Raw genomic sequence first — 13,281 nt, 5'->3', positions numbered from 1 at the left:
TGGATCAAAAAAATTGGCTCAAGGACAGAAAACAGTGAAGTGTGGCAAATAATTGTTTTTCAAACAGGAGGATGGTAGACAGTGGTGTTCCCCAATGGTCAGTGCTGGGACCACTGATTTTTTTGCTATATATAAATGACCTGGATCTTGGAATACAGAATAAAATTTCAATATTTGCCGCTGATAGCAAACTTAGAGGTGTCGCAAACAGTGAGGACGATATGAACCACCTACAACCAGACATAGATAGGCTAGCAGAATGGGCAAACAAGTGGCACATGAAATTTAATACAGCCATGTGCGGGGTGATGCATTTTGACAGAAGGAATAGGGTGAGGCAATATAGACATAATGGCACAGTTCTGAAAGGGTACAGGAGCAGAGGGACCTGAGGGTGCATGTGCATCAATCTTTGAAGGTGGCAGGACATATTGAGAGAATGGTTAGCGAAGTATATGAGATCTTGGGCTTCATAAATCGAGTCAGAGTACAAAAGCTATGCTGAACCTTTAAAAGGTGTGGTTAGGTCACTAGTCGAGTACTGTGTCCAGTTCTAGTCACCACACTTTAGGAAGGATGTGGAGGTCCTAGAGACAGCGCAGAGCAGAATAACGAGAATGGTTCCAGGGATGGGGGATGTTATTTACATGGTCTGGTCGGAGAAGCTAGGGTTGTTCTCCTTGGAGTAAAGGAAATTGAGGGGAGATTTAATAGAGGTGTACAAGATTACGACATGCTTAGAAAAGGTAGACAAGGAAAAGCTGTTGTAATTATAACTAAAATGCTTCCATTTTTTGTTAAATGTTTTTGAGGATGTGTTTTAAAACTGAAAAGATTCCATGGACGTATTGTTTTTTTTTAAACAAAGTTCACTGAAAGGACACTTGCGATGTTGTTTGAAAACAACCTTAGCTGGAAATCATGCGCTTGAAGCTCAATAAATAGAAACCTTGGTGACTGGGGGGGGGGGGGGGGGGGGGGAGATGTTTACAGAGAAGCAACAGGTTAAGATTTATGGAAGTCAGGAGGTTGACTTTCTGTTTGGGTCTTGGATATTGTTTTCAGGTCAGTTAAGGTGTGAACTGTTTTGAAGACACTTGGTGTTTTGCCCGTCAAGGAAAAAGAAATTTCAGCTCATTTTGCCTGCACCTCTCTAAGAGACCCTGAGAAGGCCAGTGTGTCAGCTCTTCTTTCCTCCTGTCTTTGGAAAAACTCCAATTCAAATGTGGGTTGGCCGAAACTCCTGATACCACATGTCTTCTGGAAAGCCGACCAGATGATTTCTCGACATCTCCAGAACAAATTGATTGTGAAAAGATCCCAATGCCCCGTCTCCGTATACCCGGATGCCAGACCAAAAGGGACAACTGACTTCCATATCTTTTTTCTTCACAAATTAGCAAATATTTAGACAATCTTTTTTTGTAACAGACCTCTGCAGAGAGAATTTCTGTATTTTTTTCCTCTGTGTGTGTGTATATGTATGGGGGGGGGGGGGGGGTGGGGGGGTGGCATTTAAAAAGGGAACTTTCATATTTCAATCTGTGTGTTAATGCTTTGCATTGTTACTGGATAAGTCATCTTTGATAAACTGATAATTTTGTTGTTTATTGAAGAAACCTAGTTAGTGTATTTTGTTCTGGGAGAAAGAGTAGAGTATATAATTGACTGAATCAGTAATTGGGTAAATATTTTACAAATATATGTTGTGACCTACGGAGAAGTGGGGCTAGAAAAGACAGTGCACTCCTCCAACCTCGGTCGTAACACAATTAACTGATTGTACAAGGACTAGGGGACACAGATTTAGGGTTTCGGATAAGGGATGCAGGGGGAATGAGAGGAAGAACTTTTTTTACACAGCGAGTGGCAATGACCTGGCACTCACTGCCTACAAGGGTAATAGAAGCGGAGATAATGATTTGAAAAGGAAATCAAATGGGCACTTGAAGAAAATAAACCTGTTGGGCTACAGGGATCGAGCAGTGACAGCCGGCATGGGCCCGATGGGCCGAATGGTCTCCTTTAAATGATTCTATAACATTGTTACTGCAAATACAAAGAAAAACTTTGCTCATTATGTTTAAGGCCATAATAGTGCCCTTCCAAACAACTTTCAGCCATGCATCTCACCAATTTCTTAAATACCGTAATCACAACAAAAGTCTTGGTTCATAAAGGACAATAACTATCCAATAAGAATTTCATGGACAACTTAAAACTACCGATAATAGAGTGAAATATACCAAGCTGAGCGCAATTTTTCAAATGCTTTATCAAGTCATTCATTTTAATCCACGTCTATTTTTCTTCCATTAACCAATGTGCATATATACTTACAGTAACAGGTTCCTTTCAGTGGGTTGCCTTGGTATCGCGTTTCAACATCACATCTATAATCAAATTTAATACCGATCAATTAATCATCAATTTTCTCCCATGAACTTTGTTTTGCATTCTAACTGTATAAAGTTTATGTCTTGTAAATATTTTGCGTTCCACAGTTCCTAAAACTAGATGGCTAGAACATAAAGGAGGGTAATGCTTGCCACAGGTCAGGTTTCATTTGCAGACCCGAGCAGGCCTTTAGTTCTGGGCACTGCATCATAGAAATGATATATTGGCCTTAGAAGAAGTGCAGCGCAGATTCACTACAACATTAACAGGGCTTCAAGGGTTAGATTATGAGTCATTACACGACCCAAGCTTGCATTCCCTGAAATACACAAAGTTAAGGGGCAATTTTCTTGAGGTTTTTATAATTTTGAAAGGAATTGATAGGGCAGATAGAGAAATTTTTCTACAAGTGGCAGAGTTTAGGACAAGGGGACTTGACCTTAAAATCAGAGGCAAGCCATTCAAGAGAGAAGTTAGAAAAACCCATCTTCGTGCTAAGGGTGGTAGAAGTACGTGGAATGCTCGTCCACAAAACAGATGATGTCAGGTCAATTGATTTTAAATGTGAGATCGTTAGATTTTTGCTAGATCAGGGTATAAAAGGATGTGTAGCCAAGTTGGGTGGATTGAGTTAGATAGAGATCAGCCATGATGTGGAAGAGGCTCAAGGGGCTGAATGGCCTATGTTCCAATGTTGAGCTACTAGCCAAACACCAGTGGCACTGTTGATAGCGAGTCAGAGGATACACATAACACTCAGTATTACGGGTGTTCATTTTTGATTGCAGTGTAAAATTGAAGTATTTTAGTATAGCCCTCGGGTGGATCCTGTCCAACCCAAATCAGGATTACAATCCAACATTGAGTGAAGGGCAACTTAACTCTTAGTTTCAGGGACAAAGGCACACACAAAAAATTTCACCAACACTACTTAATTGATCCACATTTGCAAAGGTACATTCAGTGACAACATAATGTTAATTATGAAATTAGGTAAGGTTAAATCAACTGTAAACCACTGCATTAAAGCATCCCTTCATAACATTATGACAGAATTATGTTTACTGTTTGAGGTTACTGCAACATTTTACGCAGTTTAAGTCCAAAGTCTACATATAAACAGACGAATTCTGAGCCACTTGGCCTCTCGAGCCTGCTCCACTATTCAATAAGATCAGGGCTAGTCTGATTGCACTCTCGACTCCACATTCCTGCCTACTCCCAAAAACCTTTCATCCACTTGCTTTTATGAATATACGAATTAGGAGAAGACCATTCGGCCCCTCGAGCCTGCTCCACTATTCACTAAGATCACGGCTGATCTGATTGTAACCTCAACTCCACATTGCCACCTACCCCCGATAACCTAGCATTCTAGGAGGGAAGCTCCAAAAAAGAAAACTTTAAACCTGCTCAGCCCCAGGGTCCCACCCAAGACAACCTCCTATGACTGAGCTTCTTGCCAATGGATGCTGCTTCTTTGGTGTCAGCCGGTGTCCTTTTAGAACCCAAAATTCAGCTCCGAGCTATCTGTCTTTGAGCAGGGCTGCTGTCTAATGACACATAGATGAGGCCCTGTGGTTGAAGTCATCCAAGCTGCCTGCTATTGAGGTAGAATGGTGATGGATGTTCCCTCATATTCATTTGAAATTAAGGTTATATTAATGGAAATGAATCCAGTCACATCAATGCCTGGGTCATAATTTTTAATCCAAGGTCTCCTGACCGAAAAAAAAAACCTGTTTACTTTCAACAACTTAGTTATGTACCGCCTTTAATGTAGTGAAACATCCCATGACACTTATCCAACACAATGACACCAAGCCACATGGCAATACTAGAAAAGGCTCAGTCAGAGATCGATCTTAAAGAGATTTTTTAGAGGAGGAAAGAGAGGGAGAAAAGCAGAGATGTTTAGCATACGAATTTCCAGAGTTTAGGACCAAGGCAACTGAAGGCATGGCCACAACTGGTGGAGTGATGAAAATCAGGGATGCACAAGAGATCAGATATAAAGGAATAAGGCAATCGTAAACAATTGTAAAGCTGAAGATACCAAGCTTTCTATATACAGGGAGCTGACAAATATCAACATTCTAAGATATTTAATGCCACAGATCTGAAACATTAACTGTTTCTCTCTCCACACTTGCTGCCAGAACTGCTGTGTATTTCCAGCACTTGGTTTTTATTAAGAAATTCTATGCTTTTAGTAATGGTGAGTTTTAGGAAATATGGAAATTACATGTTGGGACTGTGGAAGTGGCTTCTGTGGAAAAAAAATGTTAGTTAATAGTTAAAAATCTATAGTTGGTTCCTGAGTTATGGCTGCAATAAGGCAACATGGCATTTCTGGCTGAAGGGTAGATAGGGAATACCAAGGTGGAAAAGTTCACTGGCACTCAGGACAAGTGGTACTGTCAATTGACACCAGGAGGGAAAACGGAGGAAAAAGCACCAGAGATCAGAGAGTAAGGAGCTAGTGAGGCAGGAATAATTCATTTCAGGTGAGAAACCTGATTTTTACAAGCCTCAGGTGGGTAGACGTTGAGAGAAATGCCACCCTTGCAGCTGTGAATTGACAGCTGGGAGATCCCAGAGCTGGAATCAATGAGCCAGAGAGATGCACATTGCCAAAAGCAACACTACTATTTTACTTAAATAAAAACAAGAAATGCTGGAACCACTCAGCAGGTCTGGCAGCATCTGTGGAAAGAGAAGCACAGTTAACGTTTCGGGTCAGTGACCCTTCATCGGAACTGACAAATATTAGAAAAGTCACAGGTTATAAGCAAGTGAGGGTGGGGCTGGGGCAAGAGATAACAAAGGAGGTCTAGATTGGACCAGGCCACATAGCTGACCAAAAGGTCACGGAGCAAAGGCAAACAATATGTTAATGGTGTGTTGAAAGACAAAGCATTAGTACAGATTAGGTGTGAATACACTGAATATTGAACAGCAGCAAGTGCAAACCTGAAAAAAAACAGTGGGTAAGCAAACTGAACAAACTAAGATGAAATGAAATAAATGCAAAAAAAAGATTGTAAAAAATGTAAAAAAGAATGTAAAAAAAGGAAGAAAAAAATAACTAAAAATGAAAGTAAAGTGGGGGGCTGTCATGCTCTGAAATGATTGAACTCAATGCTCAGTCCGGCAGGCTGTAGTGTGCCTAATCGGTAAATGAGATGCTGTTCCTCGAGCTTGCGTTGATGTTCACTGGAACACTGCAGCAATCCCAGGACAGAGATGTGAGCATGAGAGCAGGGGGGAGTGTTGAAATGGCAAGCAACCGGAAGCTCAGGGTCCTGCTTGCGTACTGAGCGGAGATGTTCTGCAAAGCGGTCACCCAGTCTGCGCTTGGTCTCCCCAATGTAGAGGAGACCACACTGTGAGCAGCGAATACAGTATACTACATTGAAAGAAGTACAAGTAAATCGCTGCTTCACCTGAAAGGAGTGTTTGGGACCTGGGATAGTGAGGAGAGAGGAGGTAAATGGGCAGGTATTACACCTCCTGCGATTGCAGGGGAAGGTGCCACGGGACGGGGACGAGGTGGTGGGGGTAATGGAGGAGTGGACCAGGGTGTCGCGGAGGGAACGATCCTTTCGGAATGCTGACAGGGGAAGGGAGGGGAAGATGCGACTGGTAGTGGCATCACGCTGGAGGTGGCGGAAATGGCGGAGGATGATCCTTTGGATATGGAGGCTGGTGGGATGAAAAGTGAGGACAAGGGGAACCCTGTCACGGTTCTGGGAGGGAGGTGAAGGGGTGAGGGTAGAGGTGCGGGGAATGGGTCGGACACGGTTGAGGGCCCTGTCAACCACAGTGGGGGGAAAACCTCGGTTGAGGAAAAAGGAGGTCATATCAGAAGCACCGTCATGGAAGGTAGCATCATCAGAGCAGATGCGTCGGAGACGGAGAAACTGGGAGAATGGAATGGAGTCCTTACAGGAGGTAGGGTGTGAAGAAGTGTAGTCGAGGTAGCTGTGGGAGTCGGTGGGCTTATAATGGATATTAGTAGACAACCTATCCCCAGAGATGGAGACAGAGAAGCTGAGGAAGGGAAGGGAAGTGTCAGAGATGGACCATGTAAAGGTGAGAGAAGGGTGGAAATTGGAAGCAAAACTGTTTTACTGTCTATGATACTGATTAAATAAGGTGGAGGAAAAGAAAAGAGAGCATGCACTGATTTAGAGGGCCTTTCATATCCCTAGAATGTCCCAAAGTTCTGTACATCCAATTAATTCATTGTAGGTTTAGTCACTGCTATTTTGCAGGCAAATACAAGAGCCAATGTGCACACAGCAAGGTACCACTAACAATAAATTAATTAACCAATTCATGTGCTTTGGCGAGCCTGGTTGAAGCATGAATGTTGCCAAGATAATTGGCTGACTCTGTTCCTTTAATAGTCTGATGTGATCTTTTATACCCAAAATAAACTATTTCTATTGGAGATGAGGTTAACCAGAGGACACAGAGATCATTGGCAAAAGCACCCGAGGGGAGATGAGATTTTTTTTTTAAATGCAATCAGTTATGATGATCTGGAATGCATAGCCTGCAAGGATGATGGAAGCAAATTCAATACTAATATACGTACCAATTCTTCACAACTGAAGTTAAAAGTAGTCACCTGTATTAGGCTTCAAATAATAGCTGGTTTCTATAGAAGCCCCTACATGAGACATAATTGCAGGTAGCAAGAGTTGAAAAGAAAACACTTTATCCCAGTCATTAATGTGCTTGCACAAGATCCCAAGACTCCAGTTTAGCTCTCAGGTAAGTTCAAAGGTCAGTCACCATGGCTTCAAATTGTTTTAAATTATTTTTTAGTATTTTATTATTTTGTATTATTTAAATGGAGAGAGATTGCAGAACTCGGAGATAGAGGAATCTGGGTGTCCTGGTATATAAATCACAAAAGGTTGTATTCTAATTCAAATGTAGCAAGTCAAACGGAATGTTATTGTTTATTGCAAGGGGAATGGAATATACAAGTAGGGTCATTTTCCTACAGTTGTATAGGGTATTGGTGAGACCACACATGGAGCACTGTGTACAGTTTTGGTCTTCTTATTTAAGAAAGGGTATAAATGCATTGGAGGCAGTGCAGAGAAGGTTCACTCGACTGATGGCTGGGATGGGGGATGGGGGGTTGTCTTATGAAGAAAGGTTGGCTCTGTATCCATTGGACTTTAGAAGAATGAGAGGTAATCTTATTGAAACATCTAAGATTCTGAAGGGACTTGGGGTGGATGCTGAAAGGATGTTTCCTCTTGTGGGAGAGACGACAACTGGAAGGCACAGTTTAAAAACAGAGACAAGGAGAATTTTTTTTCTCTCAGAGGGTCGTGAGTCTTTGGAACTGTCTTGCCCAGTGTGTGGTAGAGGCAGGGTCATTGAATATTTTTAAGGCAGAGGTAGATAAACTCTTGACTAACAAGGGAGGCAAGGGTATGTGGGAAAGTGGAGTTGAGTCCGCAATCAGATCAGCCATGGGCTTATTAAATGGCACAGCAGGCTCGAAGGGGCCGAATGGTCTACTCCTAATTCATATACATGTGTTGTGCTGTGATATTCCAGTCAAGAATTATCCCTGTGGGCCCAGGAGAAATACTTTCTAAGCTGCTGAAAAAGCTCAAGTACTCATCTCCCAGTTTTCTCCCCTTCTCCTCTGAAGGCTTCAACTGGCATACCAACAGAGATGCCATTTGGGACGTACTCAGAGAGAGAGAGAGAGAGAGCGAGCGAGCGAGAGAGAGAGAGAGAGAGAGAGAGAGAGACAGACAGACAGAGAGACAGAGAGAGAGACAGAGACAGAGACAGAGAGAGAGAGAGAGACAGCGAACGAGCGAGAGCACCACGTCCATGCCAACCATAATGCCCATCTATACTAATCCCACCTGCCTGTATTAATTCCATATCCCTCTATGCCTTGCTCATTCAAGTACCTGTCCAGATGCCTCTTAAATGTCGCTACTGTTCCTGCCTCCACCACCTCCTCAGGCAGCTCATTCCAGATACCCACTATTCTTTGTGTGAAAAATTTACCCCTTTGATCCCCTTTAAACCTCCTCCCTCTCACCTTAAATCTATACCCTCTAGTTTTAGTCACCCCTACCATAGGAAACAGACTCTGGCTATCTACCCTATCTATGCCTCTCATAATTTTACATACATCTATCATGTCCCCTCTCGGCCTCCTTCGCTCCAGGGAAAACAGACCCAGCCTATCCAATCTCTCTTTATTACTCAAGCCCTCCAAACCAGGCAACATCCTTGTGAATCTTTTCTGCACCCTCTCTAGCTTAATCACATCTTTCCTGTCGTGCGGCGACCAGAACTGCACACAGTACTCCAAATGCAGCCTAACCAACGTTATGTACAACTGTAACATGACGTCCCAACTCTTGTACTCAGTGCCTCGGCCGATGAAGACTAGCGTGCCATATGCCTTCTTCACCACCTTGTCTACCTGTGTAGCCACTTTCAGAGAACTATGTACTTGCACCCCAAGGTCTCTCTGCTCAACAACACTCCCCAGGGCCCTGTCATTCACTGTATATGTCCTGCCCTGATTTAACTTCCCAAAATGCATCACTTCACACTTGTCTGCGTTAAATTTCCCTTGCCCACTTTCCCAGTTGATCTATATCCTGTTGTAACCTTAGACAACCTTCTTCACTGTCCACTATACCAATTTTGGTGTCATCTGCAAACTTACTAATCATGCCCCTTCCATTCACATCCAAGTCATGAATATGTATGACAAACAACAGAGGGCCCAGCACCGATCTCTGCGGCACACCACTGGTCACCAGCCTCCAATCTGAAAAACAACCCTCCTCTACCATCCTCTGCCTCCTATCGCCAAGCCAATTTTGTATCCAACTTGCAAGCTCACCCTGAATCCTGAAAGAAAGAGAGAAAGATAGAGGGCGGAAAAGAGAGAGAGAATGGGAGAGAGAGAGAATGGGAGAGAGAGAGGATGGGAGAGAGAGAGGATGGGAAAGAGAGAGAATGGGAAAGAGAGAGAATGGGAAAGAGAGAGAATGGGAAAGAGAGAGAATGGGAAAGAGAGAGAATGGGAAAGAGAGAGAATGGGAAAGAGAGAGAATGGGAAAGAGAGAGAATGGGAAAGAGAGAGAATGGGAAAGAGAGAGAATGGGAAAGAGAGAGAATGGGAAAGAGAGAGAATGGGAAAGAGAGAGAATGGGAAAGAGAGAGAATGGGAAAGAGAGAGAATGGGAAAGAGAGAGAATGGGAAAGAGAGAGAATGGGAAAGAGAGAGAATGGGAAAGAGAGAGAATGGGAAAGAGAGAGAATGGGAAAGAGAGAGAATGGGAAAGAGAGAGAATGGGAAAGAGAGAGAATGGGAAAGAGAGAGAAAGAGAGAAAAAGAGAGAGAATGGGAAAGAGAGAGAAAGAGAGAGGGAAAGTGAAAGAGAAAGAAAGAGAAAAAGAGAGAGAAGAGAGAGGAGAGGGAGAGCGCGCGAGCGAGCCATAATGTCTCCTGGATTGATTTTCAGTACGTCCTGAGTTAGTTCATTCCAGGGATTCCAAAGATTTATGACCCCGAAAAGAAATTCTTCCTCATCTCCACCTTAAATGGGAGACACCTTAAACTGTACCCCCTAGTTCTAGATTCCCCCATGAGGGGAAATATCCTCTCAGCATCTACCCTGTCAAGTTCCCTCAGATGGTGGCGTAACGGTAATGTCACTGGACTAATAATCAAGAGGCCCAGGCAATTCCCTGGGGACACTGGTTCCAATCCCACCATGGCAGCTGGTGGAATTTGAATTCAATTAACTAGTAAATTAAATTAAGGGTAGTTATAATGGGGGACTTTAATTATCCAAACATAGACTGGGATAATAGTAGTGTAAAGGGCAGTGAGGGGCAAGAGTTCCAAGAGTATGTTCAGGAAAATCTTCTACAACAGTATGTTGTTAGTCCAACGAGAAAGGAGGCACTCCTAGACCTGGTTCTTGGGAAAGAGATGGGACCAGTGGATCAAATATCAGTAGGAGAGTATTTAGGGGATAGTGATCATTGTTTCATAAGTTTTAGGCTGACTATGGAAAAGGACAAACAGCAATCCAGAGTAAGAATAATTAACTGGGGGAAGGCCAACTTCAATGGGGTAAGAATGGAGTGGGGGCGAATAAATTGGAGTCAAAAGCTGGCAGGAAAAGTGGTAGATGAACAATGGGCTATCTTCAAAGAAGAGATAGTTCAGGCACAGTCAAGCTATGTTCCCTCGAAGGGGAAAAGTAGGGCAAACAAATCCAGAGTTCCCTGGATGACAAAAGAGGTAGAGATGAAGATAAAGAAGAAAGAGTGTGCTTATGACAGAGGACAGGTAGAAAATACTATTGAGAACCAGGTTGAGTATAGAAAGTCCAGAGGGTAAGTGAAAAAGCAAATAAGAGAAGCAAAGAGAGAGCATGAAAAGAAACTGGCCACTAACATGAAAGGAAATCCCAAAACTTTCTGCAGGCATATAAATAGTAAAAAGGTGGTAAAAGGAGGAGTGGCGCCGATTAGAGACCAGAAAGGGGATTTACATATGGAGGCAGAGGGCATAGCTGAGGTATTAAATATATACTTTGCATCTGACTTTACCAAGGAAGAAGATGCAACCCTAGCAATGTTGAAAGAGGAGGTAATTCAGACACTAGAGGGGTTTAAAATTGATAAAGAGGAAGTATTAGATAGGCTATCTGTACTTAGAGTGGATAAAACACCAGGACCAGATGTGATACAAGGATACTGAGGGAAGTGAGCTTGGAAATCGCAGAGGCACTGGCCATAATCTTTCAGTCTTCCTTCGATTCAGGGGTTGTGCCAGAGGCCTGGAGAATTGCAAATGTTACACCCTTGTTCAAAAAAGGGTGTAAAGATAAGCCCAGCAACTACAGGCCAGTCAGTTTAATTTTGATTGTGGGAAAACTTCTCGAAAAAATAATTCAGGACAAAATCAATAGTCACATGGACAAATGCAAGTTAATTAAGGAAAGTGAGCATGGACTTCTTAAGGGAAAATCATGTTTCACTAACTTCCTGGAGTTTTTTGAGGAGGTAACAGAGAGGGTTGATGAGGGCAATGCTGTTACTGTGGTGCACATGGACTGTCAAAAGACATATGATACAGTGTCACACAACAGACTTGTGAGCAAACTTGTAGCTCATGGAATAAAAGGGATGGGAGCAACATGGATACGAAATTGGCTGAGTGACAGGAAACAAAGAGTAACGGTTCATGGATGTTTTTCGGGCTGGAGGAAGGTTTGTAGTGGAGTTCCCCAAGCGTCAGTGTTGGGAGCCTTGCATTTCCTGATGATATATATTAATGACCTAGACCTTGGTGTACAGGGCTGAATTTCAAAGTTTGCAGATGATACGAAACTTGGAAGCATTGTGAACTGTGAGCAGGATAGTGCAGAACTTCAAAAGGACATAGACAAGTTGGTGGAATGGACAGACAGGTGGCAGATGTAGTTCACTGCAGAGAAATGTGAAGTGATTCATTTTGGTAGGAAGAACATGGAGAGACAATATAAAAATAAAGGGTACAATTCTGAAGTGGGTGCAGGAGCAAAGGGACCTAGGTGTATATGTGCATAAGTCATTGAAGGTGGCAGGACAGGTTGAGATCGCAGTTAATAAAACATACAGTATCCTGGGCTTCATTTATAGGGTAATAGAGTATAAGAGCAAAGAAGTTATGTTGACCTTGTATAAGACAATAGTCTGGCCTCAGCTGGAGTATTGTGTCCAGTTCTGGGCGCCGAACTTTAGGAAACACGTGAGGGCATTGGTGGCAGTACAGAAAAAATTCACGAGAATGGTTCCAGGGATGAGGAATTTCAGTTATGAAGATAGATTGGAGAAGTTAAGACTGTTTCCTTGGAGAACAGAAGGCTGAGAGGTGATTTGATACAGGTATTCAAAATCATGAGGGGTCTGAACAGAGTAAATAGAGAGAATCTATTCCCACTCGTGAAAGGATTGAGAACGAGAGAGCACAGATTTCAAGTATTTGCTAAGAGAACCAAAAGTGACATGAGGAAAAACTTTTTCACACAGCGAGTGGTTAAGGTCTGGAATGCGCTGCCTAATAACGCAGTGGAGGCAGGTTCAACTGAAGCATTTAAAAGGGAATTAGACAGTTATATGAAAAGGAAGAATGCACAAGGTTATGGGGAGAGGCAGAGGAATGGAACTGAAGGAATTACTCTTTCAGAGAGCTAGTGCAGGCACGATGGGCCAAATGGCCTCCTTCTGCACTGTAACGATTCTATTAATTAATTTAAAAATCTGGATTTGAAAACTAGTCTCAGTATTGGTACTATGAAATTTTCAATGATTGTCATAAAAACCCATCTGGTCCATATTGCCCTTTAGGAAAGGAAATCTGCTGTCCTTACTTGGTCTGGCCTACATGTGACTCCAGACCCAGAGCAATGTGGTTGACTCTTCACTGTCCTCTCAAATGGGCCAGCAAGTCACTCAGTTCAACGGCAATTAAGGATGGGCAACATATTCTGGCCTGCCAGCGATGTCCACATTCCATTAAAGAAAAAAAAATCTTCGATCATCTCTCATTCTACTGAACTCCAATGAGTATAGGCCCAAACTTCTCAAGCTTTCCGCATAAGGCAACCCCTTCATCCCAGAAATCAACCTCGTGAACCTGCTCTGAAATGCTTCCAATGCAAGTATATCCCTCCTTAAGGAGACCAATACAGTGCACAGTATTCTAGATCCGGTCTCACCAACGCCCTGTAGTTGTAGCAAGATCTCCCTACTTTTATACCCCATCCCCCTTGCAATGAAGGCCAGCATTCCACTTGCCTTCCTAATTACTTGCTGTAC

General features: G+C 42.9%; 1 protein-coding gene across 3 annotated transcripts in view; it reads right to left on the bottom strand.

Annotated features, from left to right (window-relative positions):
* Positions 1–13,281, bottom strand: part of atrn (attractin) — a 481,933-nt gene that overhangs the window by 237,192 nt on the left and 231,460 nt on the right. For all 3 annotated transcript variants that reach the window (XM_068028731.1, XM_068028732.1, XM_068028733.1), the window contains exon 21: positions 2,341–2,393. In XM_068028731.1, coding sequence (XP_067884832.1) covers positions 2,341–2,393 — 53 coding nt within the window. The remainder of the gene's footprint in view (positions 1–2,340; positions 2,394–13,281) is intronic.

Source organism: Heterodontus francisci, chromosome 1 (genome assembly GCF_036365525.1).
Source record: "Heterodontus francisci isolate sHetFra1 chromosome 1, sHetFra1.hap1, whole genome shotgun sequence".
Classification (NCBI taxonomy): Eukaryota; Metazoa; Chordata; class Chondrichthyes; order Heterodontiformes; family Heterodontidae; genus Heterodontus; species Heterodontus francisci.
This window is presented reverse-complemented; position numbering and strand designations above follow the sequence as displayed.